This window comes from Lepeophtheirus salmonis, chromosome 13 (assembly GCF_016086655.4).
Source record: "Lepeophtheirus salmonis chromosome 13, UVic_Lsal_1.4, whole genome shotgun sequence".
Classification (NCBI taxonomy): domain Eukaryota; kingdom Metazoa; phylum Arthropoda; class Copepoda; order Siphonostomatoida; family Caligidae; genus Lepeophtheirus; species Lepeophtheirus salmonis.
The window spans coordinates 38,951,054-38,965,597 of NC_052143.2; the positions used below are offsets into that span (position 1 = coordinate 38,951,054).

At 32.8% G+C, this 14,544-nt stretch overlaps 2 protein-coding genes and 1 long non-coding RNA gene across 3 annotated transcripts; 2 read left to right on the top strand and 1 right to left on the bottom strand.

Annotated features, from left to right (window-relative positions):
- Positions 1-335: 335 nt before the first annotated feature.
- LOC121128603 (uncharacterized) lies at positions 336-5,819 on the top strand. Its single transcript, XR_005868209.2, has 3 exons — positions 336-522; positions 4,609-4,773; positions 4,834-5,819. It is a non-coding gene; the product is annotated as an uncharacterized lncRNA (long non-coding RNA).
- A 1,032-nt stretch (positions 5,820-6,851) lies between these two features.
- On the bottom strand, positions 6,852-9,412 carry PQBP1 (poly-glutamine tract binding protein 1). The gene is made up of 5 exons (XM_040722801.2): positions 8,357-9,412; positions 8,107-8,276; positions 7,954-8,041; positions 7,134-7,267; positions 6,852-7,077 (listed from the first exon to the last, which is right to left on the bottom strand). The coding sequence occupies exons 1-5, from the start codon at positions 8,627-8,629 to the stop codon at positions 7,017-7,019; spliced, it is 726 nt and encodes a 241-aa protein (XP_040578735.1). The 5' UTR covers positions 8,630-9,412; the 3' UTR covers positions 6,852-7,016.
- Positions 9,413-9,437: 25 nt separating this feature from the next.
- On the top strand, positions 9,438-12,211 carry E(Pc) (Enhancer of Polycomb). Its single transcript, XM_040722799.2, has 2 exons — positions 9,438-9,798; positions 10,445-12,211. The coding sequence occupies exons 1-2, from the start codon at positions 9,547-9,549 to the stop codon at positions 12,059-12,061; spliced, it is 1,869 nt and encodes a 622-aa protein (XP_040578733.1). The 5' UTR covers positions 9,438-9,546; the 3' UTR covers positions 12,062-12,211.
- Positions 12,212-14,544: the final 2,333 nt, after the last annotated feature.

Consider the following 14,544-nt stretch of genomic DNA (forward strand, 5'->3'; position numbering starts at 1 on the left):
AGCTACATCTCTGCATAATAAAAAACTTATGTAAGCAGTGACCAATAATTTGCTTCTATATCACAACGGTATCCCCTACACCAATGGTTCTCAACTAGTGTGCTACAAAGGCAGTGACACTGGATTATTTTACGTGCGCGAACAATATCATGAAAAAAATGATAAGTTGCAATACTTCATAATAATGATTCCCATCCCTGTCATTCTAATTTTATACTAACATAAAATGCTTTAGTATTTGCTAGGAATTGCAGTTATTAATTGATTCATTTCAGACTTCTTCCTCTCTTCTTTAAACGCTTTTTCGCTTCCAAATTTATCTATTTGGTAGCGGCAGTGTCATGCATTGCTTGAAGTGATTAGGGGACGTCGAACAGACAAACGTTGCATTAATAATATCTGTAGAAGATAACTCGCTAAGAAATCCTCAATGCTACTCACAAGTTTTTCCAGAAGTGCAACTCACAGTGCAGCTTATAAAAAAGAAAATTCACTCTTCAGGTTGGCAACTATAAAAAACAGGTGAGCTAAAAAATGAAAGGAATTTGCATCACTCATGACAGTAGTGTTGAGTCCAGTGGCGTTCACTGTATTTTATATACATCTATATATATACATTAAATACTGTCTTAAAAATTCTAGAGTTATTTATTTGATTACTAATAGTAAGAGTATCCAGCATTTCTCTGAGTTATTAGGGGTAGATGAACTCTCCATCAAAATTAGTTACTCAATGCTTAGATGTTCTCTCCTCAATAATGAAAGAATAATCATAAAAACTTGAGAAATAAATTGTAATACGACGTGATGTGTGTGTTCTGTGGGTCCTTATTTAGGACCGCAGTCCAGTCCGGTCCCATCCAGTCCCACTTGTCAGCCCTTAAAGAAGGTAAAATCGATCCCTCGTGACGTCAATCAAGGTGTTTTTCCTCTTTTTTAATTATTCCGTTATACAATATAATCAATTATATAACTAAGTAACAATAAAATAATATGTTTATACTATAATAAAAAATATAATATTTTTTGCCAGATATGGTCAATAATCTTAATCCATATTTCATATATCTTAATTGGGCTTAATAATCCATTGATATTTTTATGAAAAATTCTAAGGACCGGTCCTAAGACTGGACTGAACTATACCGAATAGATAAGGACCGACACAACACTACTGATGACTTATGAGCCAGGGAGCACGTCATGATGGAGCTTTAGCTACACATGCTCGTTGCTCGACCTCTTATAAAGTCACATCCCTTAATTTACATTTTATATAATGTACTTCTCTATTTTTTAATATGAGCTTTGTCGTTGTTCAAAATGAGTCCTCAATTCGTATTTTATACAGTATAGAGCTGTATCAAATATGAGTAAATCTAAACTCCTACAAGATTTCATTCTTGTTTATGTAGCAGTTTTTATACGACTCTATACATATACTTTTATTTTTAATATGACACCCACGCTCGATTTTATATTTATTTATTTGTGAAAGTATTTATTTCAAAAACGATTTTACGTAGTCCATAGACACATACATACGGATAAACTTTTCTTTATCCGTATGGATATAAGGACTTATACTAGACTTAGAGTTGAGTAGTTTGTAATTAAAAAACCTACCTTTAAAAAATAGAAGAGGAAAAACGGTTGTTGCGTGTGTTCTTTTTTTTCTTTTTCTTTTTTTTGTTCATTGTTTAATAGGTCGTCATGTTGTTAACTTCTCCCTCTGAACTAACCATTCTCGCTTATCTTTGTAGTAAATTGTTATAAAAATGCATAAGAAAATAAATATATATTATTTCAAATATAATTACAATATTTTCCCTTTACTAATGTCATTTTAAATGTTGAAGCTCTTCCCATTAATTTATTTTCTCGTCCCAAAATCATCTAAAAGGCAACTGATCTTAATTCAGGTGTACTATTTGTATCAATCTCCCCTACTCCTCGCGCTATTATTTTCAATACAAAATACTCCGCTCTAACTATACTATTTATAAACAGGGAAAAACACCCTCAATGACGTCATGAGGGAACCAACCAACAAGAGGGACTGGACTAGACCGACACAACACTAAATGACAATACTATATGTAAGGATGAACTGGGTCAGACAAGGTGATTTTTGAATAAATAGAGTGTTCGTTGTCACCCGTCGTTCGAATTCATCCAGGTATCTCCTTTTAAAAAATGTAAATGTGACCAAGACTTGTGACATAGACTATAGGCTCCATAAGAATAGGAAATGAGATAAACATATCGTTTCTTTTTTTTACCCTCCTCCTCATTACAAAATCATCCATAGAAAAATTCATAACTACATACATAAGGATTCAGGAGTTTTTGTTTTAAGGAAAAAATACAAAAAAATAATATGTTAAATGTACGGTATTTGTGCTACACAGGGCTTGGCTTAAAGATAAATATGTGTTAAGATAAATAATATATCTAGCAAACGGGATCTTTAGTAAAGAGGTGACCCTCACCTTAAACCGACCCTAAGAATACATCTAATTAAATCATAAAAAATAATAATTGTTTTTTTGGGGTTTTTTTCCTAGTTAAAAAACCTGCTTCTTTGAAAAAAATTTACTTTTCCCTCAGGAGAAGTAACAAAATTGTAGGTTGGTTGTCAAACCTGTATTAAGTGGGCAGGCAAAGGATACATATGACCGCTTAGTGCAGCTTACCTTTAAAACAGGGTTCTTATTTTGTAACAATTCTAAATATGAAAAATTATTGTGGTGACACCCTTAAAATAGGTGGCCATTTACTGTTTTTGATTACTAACTTATGGGTAATTATTATTATCTTTTTTTTTTTTTTTTTTTGGTAAAATTCATTAAATTTTAAATCTTACGTTTTCATATCTTAATTCACTATTGAACTTTTTAAATTAAAGATAGCAAAAGAAATCACAACGGATAAAGTGAAACACTGCCTTTCTCCAAATCCAAGTACATAAAGTATAAAAACTTCAAATCAAACCTAAATCATATTTCTGCTTTTGTTCGTGTGTAGGTTTGTAAAGGAAAAGACGAGGGTGAGAATTGATAGTACTGAATTAAGACCCTTGTTAATATCAGGTACTTTGTATATGATTTTGAAGGGAGAAATTGAATTACTGCTACATATAAAGAGCCTTTTACATTTAAAATAGTGAAAATACTGGTGGGAAAATATTGTAAATATATTTTATTATGCATTTTTAAATCCATTTACACCAAAGATAGGCCAGAGGGATTTTTGAAAGGATAAAAAACTTTTACGCGAAAAACGGTTAAAAAAAGAGCAAAAAATTTAATTTAAAAAACAATAATATATCATAGCACCTCACTAACACAAAAATTCCCTATGTATTTCGTTGTCAGCTGTAGATTCCCTCTTCTCAATTAATACGTCATGGCTTTTTCATAATTTATTATTTTTCATAAATACACAAAGTAATAAGTTATTCTATACTCATGATCCGTTTCCAAAAGAGCAGGAATACAATTTCTTGTTGATTCTTTGTGGTTTATATAATATATATATTGGCCATTTTGATATTTCTATAAAGAAATTTTGGCTATTTTTTCAAAGAAATAATATAATAACTAATCATAACTACTCTCGTAATCAAATATTACTAAGCAATATTATAATAAAGTATCGAATAAAATACAATGTATATTTTAATAATATGTAATTTATTTTAAAAATGGGGAATAAAAAATATGAGAGTGATAGTCTGCGAGATATTATAAGATATAAATAGCGGTTGGTATGATTGACTTATTTAGCTAACTACCAGATGATTTCGGGCCTTTTTCTGTTTCTTTTTCGAGGAAAAGTTGTGTTATACAATAAATATAACGACATGATATAATCCTAAATATGACATAACCAAGGTCATGTTCAGTGGTGATATCGGTCCCGGTATCAGTTCTTTCATTTCAACGGTTTCGGTCTTGGTTCAGCTTTAACGGTCTTGGTTCTATTTTATACAGGCACTTAAAACAAATGGACGTCACTAGAAAATTCGGGCCCAGGAAATCATATTAGATACAAACAGGTCCGCAGCTACCTTACACGCAGAGTGCGTCGTACCCCAAGTTCCAGCAGGGGCTCCGATAACTAAGGTTGCTTAATGCAATAGTATTCAAAGTGTGGGCCGTAAGGGGAAGCTAATGGGGGGGAGGGGGAGCAGGAAGATGGAGAATTGAGGATTGTTTTCAGTCTACACATACATAGTACACATGTTTCGTATAATGGGGTCTCAGCTAAAAACGTATTAGTATTAGTGTAAAGTTTGGGAAAACCTGGCTTAACATAAATTTTAACCCGACATTATTACCTTCAACCTTTATTAATGCACACTATAAAAGTACTTTATCTTAATTTTTAACCTCTTTTTTTTTTTTAAATAATTATTATTTATTGTCTGAAGAGCGTAGGAAGATATTCATATACTCGAATTTTATATTATACAATTCAATTGCAAGTATTTAAAAGTATCATCTTTTGCACAATACTGTATTCTGTAATTCTTGAAAATTTCATTCAATTCTCTTAATGTTTATGAAAGTTGTGTTGTTTTATTGAAATATCATATTTTATTAGATCACAAATTTTGGTGTTGGTCAAGGTTAATAGAAATACAAATTAAATAAAAATTGGAAACACCGTTACAATTGATTATTGGTTTACTTCACATGCCTGAACTGACTTTTGAACAAATATTTGAATACTATGAAACGAAAACAACAGGGCCAAAATCTTATACAGGTAAGATATGCTTTCAAATTTCAAACTTTTCATGTAAAACGAACACTATAATATTTGAAGCTATCAAAAGAAGTGTACCAGACGTAGTTTAATATTTATACAAAAGTTTGAGTGGAGATCAGAGGTACTTTGTCCAGATTTTTCAGATTGTATAAAAGGGGCCACCTGAACTTTTTCTTGAAAAACATCATAGAACAGTGCGGAATGTAAGATGGATGACAACTGCTTCTACCCTTTCAAGATTACATATTCATTCAAAAATCAATATGAAGCTTAAAAGACTTGTTACAATCATTTTAAATGCCTATGGTCCTACAGTCCTTCATATAAAAGATTCCCTTACACCGAACACGGATCGAAAACTTTTTATTTTCAATAAATCAAGCAAACCAGTATCTCAACTCCGAAGAAAGAAATGTAATATCGGCTTCATTTAAGACAAATTCCTTCTTTGCACATCCAGAAAATATCTTTTTATGTGCCTTGTTCGATTCAAACTTTAACACACGAAAAAAAGCAGTTGACATCATCTTAGAAGATTGTAAAAGAAGACAAAAAAGGTTGAGTGAGACAATTTTTTTCTCCAAAAGAATTTCTAAATTTACGTCCAACCTATATTTAATTAACTTGAATACAATTCCTGAAAATTACAAAGCTGAACCTCATATAACAAATAATGAATTATCAAAATGTGCTCAAGGTGAAGATTTAACTCTACCAGATATTCCGTGTCATTCTCAAAACGTTCAAAGATATGTAGCATCAACAACAAAGGAATCTCAGAAAATATATGATCAATAGAAAAGACACAAAAATGTAATTGTTGCACATCACTCAAGATCAAAATTGAGTAATAACTTTCAACAGTCTCCTTTCATAAATTAATTCACTTGGTATTCAAAGATTTAAAAACTAAGTATGTACGAGTATATGCCCCTTTGTATGTTAAATACTAATAAAAGTTTATAGAATAAAATTTGTTGTAATAAAAAAAATTAATAATATAATAATATAAATTGCTGAATAAATAGAAAATCCATAATTTATATGCTGTCCATAATTACTTCATGAGTTTTAACATACAAAATAGACTACATAATAAAGTCCAAAAATTACTAACAAATTCCAAAAAATTACAAAAGAAATATATTTTTTTCATGTAGACCATAATTGGCAATTATAATTTATAATTGAAATAAGATATTTTTTTTTAATTTGACTAGCTTCCTTTTCACCGGAATTTGACGGTATGGAGAGTAATGACTTTTGATGGCACATAAGAAAATATTTTAGGAATTCATTACCAGTATTTAAACACAACACTAAAAAAAAAGTACACAAATGAATATGATTCATGTTTGCCAGGTCCCCGCTCCCCTCCTCTGAATTTCAAACTCCACTTATGGAGGATGAGAGCTGAATCTTTAAAATAAAATAAAGTGCATGTTTGGTTGAGCAAAACTGAAACAAGATCACCTATAATCAACACTCTTTTTGTCCGCTAGGAGCGTTGCGAAGAAAAAGTTGATCTTACGTACGTCGAAAAAGAGCTATCCAAGATACGACCAAGAATATACTCAATGTAAGAGTTGTACAGTAATTGATCAGTATAGAGTAATTTCAAGTATACCTCTAGCGGACAAAAAAGTTATCTCTATACCAAAATATTTTGGCAAAAATTGATCACATAGTCTTCGTTTAGCCACTTGGTTTATTGGTGCTTTGGTAAGTACGAATTCTGACATGTGAGTAAATATTTAGAATATTCATTTTTTTCATTTACATTATTTATCTTTTGTTGATACTCTAAAAAATCAAAGTTAGCCTTCAAGTCAGCAACCAATAATTATGGAACCTCAGACTATGTTGTATGAATAATGTCCCATGAATGAGATACAAATTTAAAAGATGAGATTGAACTTCTATTTTTCAGTTATTAACTACTTCTATGTAATAAATCAGAAATTCATGTAAAAATCAAGCAAATAGCACCGAAACTTTTTATAAAAAAGAAACACACTTGTTTCTCCTTATTACCATAATAGACATGAAATAAATTGCGTTGAAACATTAAGGCATAGTATGAAAGAGTCCACTAAAGTAGTTTATTTCATAATCAAATACAAACATTTGAAGGCATTAATAAAAATGTATAAATTCGTTCTACAAATTTCATAAACGAAAAAATATGAGTCTTTGTATTTACATTCTGAAGGAATAAGATTGTGAGTTGATGAAATAACTTAGGATTTGGAACGTTTGGTATATTCCCGTACCTCGTCTAGGCCCGATGACCAACTACCCCTATAAAAATAACAAAAATTATTATTTTGAAAATGTAAAAAGTGGAAGTTTATTACTTTGGAGTATCTGAATATGTAGATGGATCCATTGGATCGTTATCCTTGTAGCTGCTCCCTCGATATCTATCATAGTCCTTTTTACGCCTATCCTTATCACGACGTCTACGTGCCTCTAATTCTTCATCCTCAGACTAAAATAAGGTTAAATATCGTTTTTATACTTAAATATCCTCTTTTTACAGAAAGTGACCCTATTTTGATATATATATAAAAAGGAGGACTAGCCCCAATTTTTGATTAAGCAAGACGCAGTCAAAGAGAGATTTGAGGGGCCCATTTAGACGGGAATTGAATTGAATTTTTTTAAAGACATAATTCTTCTTATTCATTTTTTTTTCTTAAATTGGAATAACTTTTGACTCATTAAATCAATGCTCTTAAACTAAAAGGTGCAGCTTGTTTTTGTTATAATTCAAAACCCATCTCTAGATCATTAATAATTTTGTCAGCTATGACTCGACGAGATGTATTCATCAATGAATGGTTTATGAACAACGATTACAAGACGAAACGGAACCTTCTTCTTTCTTTTTTTTTTTTTTAATGTTTCATCTGACAAAAAAAAATATTTGCTATTTTATGACTAATTAAAGACAAGTTGCAATGTAATAAAAGAAAATGTGAAGAAAGAAATTAAAATGGTTCTAGAAAGGTTTCCTGCTGAAATAACTTCCTAGGCAGCAGAAGTTATTATGAGTATAATTTCAATATGTGCATTAAAACAGAATATATTTATAAACGAGTACACGGAGTGGATAGTAAAAGAGGACATATCCGGCCAAAAAAGAAAAGGTAATATATAAAGATGAAAACTCACATCTGACTCCAAATCCATATCATCCTTGTCTCCATTTTCAGATTTATCAGATTCCTCCTCTTCAACTTCTCTCTCTCCAAATATCTCCCTATAAAAACAAATAGATGAAATTTGTATTAAAGATAATAAAAAACTGAGGGGAATAAAATTTGCCTTAAGACACTAGCAGCTTCAACAGGGCGGCATTTTGGATGGGTAGGAGGGAGCCAAGAGACTTTGTCCGTGCGTGTACACCAAAAATAGTGTCTCCCACATCCAGGATCATACTTTTCCTTCCAGTGCTCAGGCAAATGAATTTTTTTCATCATAGCTTCGTATTTGGCCTATGAATCCATCCGTCAGTAGAAACAAGATATAAGTAATTAGTAAATTAACAAAAGTCAAGGGAATGAAGGGACAGAACCTTGTAGTCCCGATCATCTGGCTTCAATTTCCCTTTTCCCCAACGAGAAAGACAAAACAGAGAACACATGTGGTAAGGATTCACTTTATTTGGGCAACCAGGATATCCCATAAATTTTGTCTTATCCGTGATGCTCTTCTTTGTTACTTCTGGTTCATCCTCATTGTCGTAGCTCTCAGCAATGACTTCCTCCTCATCATTCTCCTTCCTCCTATCCTTGGCTATTATTCCACGTTTGGCCAAACGCGCAGCCAATGCTGGAGGAAGCGGCATTCTAAGTCAATGTTTTAGATAATTAAAAATGACGATATGCTCCAGACAAACCGCAGAAAATTGTATGATACATATTATTGATGAAAATATGACGTCATGTGTAAACATTGATAGACAGCATGAATTTCATTTGTTGAACGTTTAGACTAATAACATAACTACCATTTTGATTGGTTATTTAAATAATATTGACGTCATGAAAGAGAGAAGCAGCTCTTTGGTGTTGTAGTAATAGAGTCCAAACTCAAATCCAGGATTTAAGTTCGAAGTATTTATAATCACTCTTAAATCATCGCTATTAATATTAAGTGGAATAGTTGTATATTTAATTGATTTCGAGGTTTAAATGTATGACACGCATATATTTTCAAATATCAAACAATTTAATTTAAAATTACCAACAATTTGAATTCCTTCATAGACGAGTATAGTTTTGAGTAATATCTTCTCAAATATTAAGTTGCACTCAGATATCCCATTGGCCATTAATCACATAAACGGTCAGGTAAATTTCATTTGTGAAATAAGGACATCTTCATGATATGTAATATGGCCGGGTATGAATGGGGGTGAGGAATATGAGATTGGTGGTATTTTTGGTTTTAAGGGAATAATATATAAGAGCATTTAATAACAAACTTAATGAAATGAGATTTTTTTAGGCTTATTCTTTTTCAGATTGATGTTCTACTAAATAAACAAAGTATGATTTAGAAACTAAGAAAAAGGGAAGGAATGCAGCTCGAGTTAAAAGTCAGGTATGGATCTATCCCTATTCAAAATGGCGACTCAAAGAGAATTTTTATTAGCGTTGAAGGCGCTTTGTGCTGCTGTTGATATTATTGAATAGAAGGAAAAGAGAAAAAAGGAAAAATAATAAAAAAGCCGAAACTTTTGGATGCGAAAATAACTCCAGGATGACCTCGAAATTGAGTTTCCGGGCTCGGGCATTGGACGCCTCGAAGCCAATGGCAATATACGACCGGGAGGAGCTTCCGGAGTTAGCAGCCATCAACCGTGCAGTCCCGGCCCTGCCCACGGGGATGGAAAAGGAAGAGGAATCTGAGAAGCATCTCCAGGATATCCTGAAATCCTCCGCAAACGTCACGTCAGATCTCGTCATACCCACCCCTGAAGTCTTCCAAACGGACATGGATGCTATTTACAATGTAATCCTCTCCTTGAGATTCCTCTTCTTTTATTATCCTTCCTTCTCTTCTTCCTCCTTCTCTTCCTCCTCTTCCTCCTCTCACCACTCTTGCAAGAGATCAATAAAAAAAACAAAGCAATTTATCTCACTTTGGGCCTTTATTTCACGATTATTTCTTAATCCCATTCCACTCTGATAACCAATTGCAAATGCATTTAAAGGAAATGACATGAAGCAAACATGTATTTCAATCATGCCTAATGTTGATACTCTCCTCGACACTTGTCACCTTTCAAATATGCTACACATTTTTACTTACATCTTAAAGAGCTCGCCTTTTCAAAGGTCTAATTTGATTTGAATACATGAATCTATGTATGTACAGAAAGTACAAACCATTTGTCAAAACTTATACAAATCTAGCATACAATCAAAATTATTCAAAGGCACATAAAATAATCAATTTAAACTTTAATAATCTGTATATTACATACATATATTCAATTGAAACTAGCTAATTAATTATTTAAACCTGTTGATACTTGATTTGCATTCATACAACAAAATTAAAGTTTAGGTTAAGGATTAGTATGTGTCATGTGATGATATGTGTTATACTCGTTTACAAAAATATATTGCCTTACTTAATATTTTTAACTCTTTAGGAACTTTACAAAGGAGAGTTTAAAGTGGGTCGGCAATATATCCATGTTCAGCCATTTGCAAATGATCATGATCTTCCAGATTATGATATGGACTCTGAAGACGAAATGTTCTTTAATGATGTACTTAAAAAGAAATTTGATGAGGTAACAGAATTGCAGTTTGAAGACATGATTGATCGGTTAGAGAAAAACTCCGGAGTTCAAATAGTGAGCTCTCGTGATGCCAAACTCTTATTGTCTCAAGATGATGATCTTATTTATTCAGTGTATGACTATTGGGTTGATAAAAGACTTAGACTTAAAATCCCTTTAATGCCAGCCATTAAGTCAGCTGAACTAATGTGTACAACTTCAGGGGGTTCATCTAATTCTTCTGGTAATGCGGGTTCCTCAACAAATCAAACTTCATCTTCCAGTGGGCCTCCACAATCCTCTAACCATAACAATCCTTATATTTGTTTTAGAAGAAGAACAGAGAAAATGCAGACGCGTAAAAATCGTAAAAACGATGAATCCTCCTATGAAAAAATGCTCAAACTCAGAAGGGACCTGAATCGTGCTGTCACATTACTTGAAATGGTACGAAGAAGAGAAAAAATTAAAAAGCAATGTTTAGAATTCGGATCTGATATATTTGAGAAACGTGTTCAGGCAGGCGATTATGATGGGAAACTATTCGGGGAGATCATTGCAGGTCACAGGGCCACTGCTGGAATACGTAACATCCTTCAGCCAACAACTAACCACCATAACCCCTTTCAAGCAACGAATGAAAATAGTTGGAACCCCCTCGCAGCTTCTTCATCTTCCAGCCTCATAGACTCAGCTGATTCTCTTTCAAATGCTTCATCCTCAAATAATAAGAAACGTCCATATCGTAAAAAGAAAAGCAAATTTACAGTCTCTCGCCTCAATTCCACATCCTCAACCACTGGATATCTTCCCTCTTCTTTGGGTACGAGTAAGAGTAATGGACCTGAATTTGGTACATCAGTGACTTCTGATGATGACGCATCTGAAACAGAAGAAGATGAAATGGAAGGCCCCTTTGCCTTCAAAAGAAAAAGAGGATGCAAATACTATGCCCCTACTGAACCGTCGTCGTACTTATGGCCTTGGGAACATGAGGCTAAATACCGATTCTCTCTGTGCTCCTTATCCACGCCTAAGCCACGACTACTAGGACTTTCCCGTAGGCGAATCGGTCGTGGAGGGAGAATGATCATCGACAGGGCATACTCTGATTTCTTTGATGAAGAAGACAGAGGTTTTTGGTCAGATAATAGTAACCCCAGTGACTTTATAGAATCAGGTGTTCATTTTCGACCCGTAACTCCTCCTCATTGTCGAGAAGAGGAATGGGATCCATACAAGTCAAAGTTATCTGATATAGCTTCAATTCCATTAAAACCCCTGCCCCTGGTGACTGCTATGGCTGCTTCTAGGGAAGGAAATCCCAATCCTTTACTTTCAACAGCAGCGGTAGCAGCATCACTTAGGCAAAAAACGACGACAATGGGACTCAAAACCGTAGCTGTGGATCAAATGTCCGCTCTTAACGCAGCGGGCGCGCTAGTTTCTAACAACGTCATCGAGATGTTTGACAATAAAAACTGAAAGAGGTTATATTATTATTACTATTATTTAATCAAAACTTAAAGACTGTTTATAAATTATAAAAATCACCAAAAATATATATTCATTCTGAAGATAAACAAGTTCATGTATACGCTTAAAATAAATCGATGGAAATACATATATTATGTACTTCGCTTGTTTTATTGATCGATTCATTCATTTCATCAGAAAGAAAGATAGAGAAAATATTACTTAAAAATTAAATTCCCAAGTTAGGTCATTAATTATCATTTAAGAGCCACTTATAACATATACGTAATACTATTTGTGAACGTTACATACCTTTAATTCCGCTGCAGCTATCATTTGATTGCATGGATTCTTTATTAACTTAGTCTACAAGTCGTTTGAAGGAATAATAGATTTTTCAAATTTCCTGATATCGCCCTTCAATTTCTTAACTTCCGACTCTAGATATTTGATTTCAAAACGAAGCTTCGAGATTATATCCAGGACCTCTCTGTTGTTCCTGTGAGTATTACTTCTCCATCTCGTAACATCTATTTCCCTCTGTGAATTTATTATGGAAGCCTCAAAATAGTACTCTGAGAGTCTTTCCTGGCTAAGTCCATTCCATTTCTGAATCCCATCATTCACAGTACTCCCTGAACTTGATAAAAAACACTTACAATGCTCATGGGGTTCTTAGGCCTGCCCGACGCTTCTTCAATGTTTTTGAGCTCATTTTGAAGAGAGTGTAGTTTCACCTTCTGAGTCCTGAGTTTTGTATGTTTTTCGGTTAATTGAGAGAGTTCCATAGGAGATAAATGAGCATGTTCTCTTGAAGTTTTTTCTCTACCCATTTTCATTATGAATTAAAAGATAATATTATGTTCATAAGTGTTTATGGATTGATTTTTATATAAAATGACGAAATAGAATCTAAGACACAGCACATACTTCAAAACCAGGGATATGTTTGTATAATATGTTAGCAGTAATATCAGTGAAGAAGCAGAAATCCAAATTTCTCATAATTTTGGCAATTTATCAAATATATATTGTGGAGGTTTATTATAATAGAAAGCTTCCTCCTTCAGCACAATGAAGAAAATAATCAAATCAAACCTCTTTTTAGCGAAGAGGGTTGATAAAGTATTGTCTAATTAGACAAAAAGATTATGCTATTATTTGATACCAATGTCTGATAAGGAGCTTATTTATAAATTGTAAATAAAAAATTAGTTTAAGAACATAGACAGATCTACTACATACACTTTGTCAAAAGGGAGTCAACATTGATCTTAATTAATTAATTGTTGGGAGTCAAAGTATGTACTCTAATCAGGAATATAATTTAGAATGGGAATATTGAGCATTTAATATGGATAATTGAAAGATTTAGTAAATCAAATTAGGCCTATCTATCCTATAAGACACTCACAAACCCTTTCCACATATTTCGTGAATTCGCCAATAAAACGTTTTCACTTGAAGTCAGAATTTAGATGACGTCCATTTTGGGGGCCTAATCAACCAAGTTTTAATACAATGGAAACCCTTTTTTTCATTCATATTAAGAAAAACTATTGGATGTCAAAATGGGGCTAAAAATTAGAAGGACTTAAACCTTACTACTGACTATCAAAATTGAATAGCTCAATTGCCTTGTTTTATTATATATCTAAGGCTAAAATATATTAAAAATATGGTAGTACATCATTATATGATCTAATGTCCTTGGTGTAGATACAAATTAACTATTCAATTGGAAAGAATAAGATAATTTTCTCTAATTATCAAACTTTTATCCTCCCTAATCGATCCTTTAAAAACACATTGTACAAATTTAGTCATTTTTATTAGATATATCTTTAATTTAATTAAAATATCCGTGATTATGATTTGTATGAAGTAGTATTCAATGCAGACGTGAAGTTTTTTAATTCTTAAAGCTATTAGATGAAGTTTCATCAAGATTTATTGTTTATTTATCCATTCTAATATGCAGTAACGCTATCCACTTTGAGCCCCCAAAATGGCGTCTCCTTCCATTATGATTCAATTTATGACGCGTTTGAAAATGTTCCATGGATTTTTGTCCAAAGCAATGTCGCAATATTGATATAATTAATTATAGAATAATTTACCTTAAGTAGTTTTGAAGGGTTCTTTGGTATTCTGTTTCATAGGGAGCCTTTTCCTCTGGAGTCATGGATCTCCATGCCCTTCCAGCTTTAGCACTAATGCCCTTCATTCCAGTTTCAGCACATTGCGATTTGAATTCCGCTAAGAAAAGCAGATAGCTATTAGGAGGACGCTTCGCATCAGAAGAATACAATCGAAGCTCATGAGGAGAAGTGAAGCAAGTCCGAAGCTGCAAGAGGGATCTAGTAAAAGAGTTTAGCAGCATTGTTTAGTGCAATCACCATTAAATATTGAATAGGAAAAGATAGCTAGCTAGAGTTGAGCAGAGAGAGTAGAGTTGAGTTAGAATGTAGACATCACGTAATGTTAATATA

Bases quoted from the DNA above. Each gene is read 5' to 3' on its own strand.
- PQBP1 (XM_040722801.2), bottom strand. From the start codon at position 8,629: ATGCCGCTTCCTCCAGCATTGGCTGCGCGTTTGGCCAAACGTGGAATA. The intron at 8,277-8,356 runs GTTCTGTCCCTT...ATGGATTCATAG, and splicing joins CAGATGATCGGGACTACAAG to GCCAAATACGAAGCTATGAT. The intron at 8,042-8,106 runs GCAAATTTTATT...TTGTTTTTATAG, and splicing joins GAAGCTGCTAGTGTCTTAAG to GGAGATATTTGGAGAGAGAG.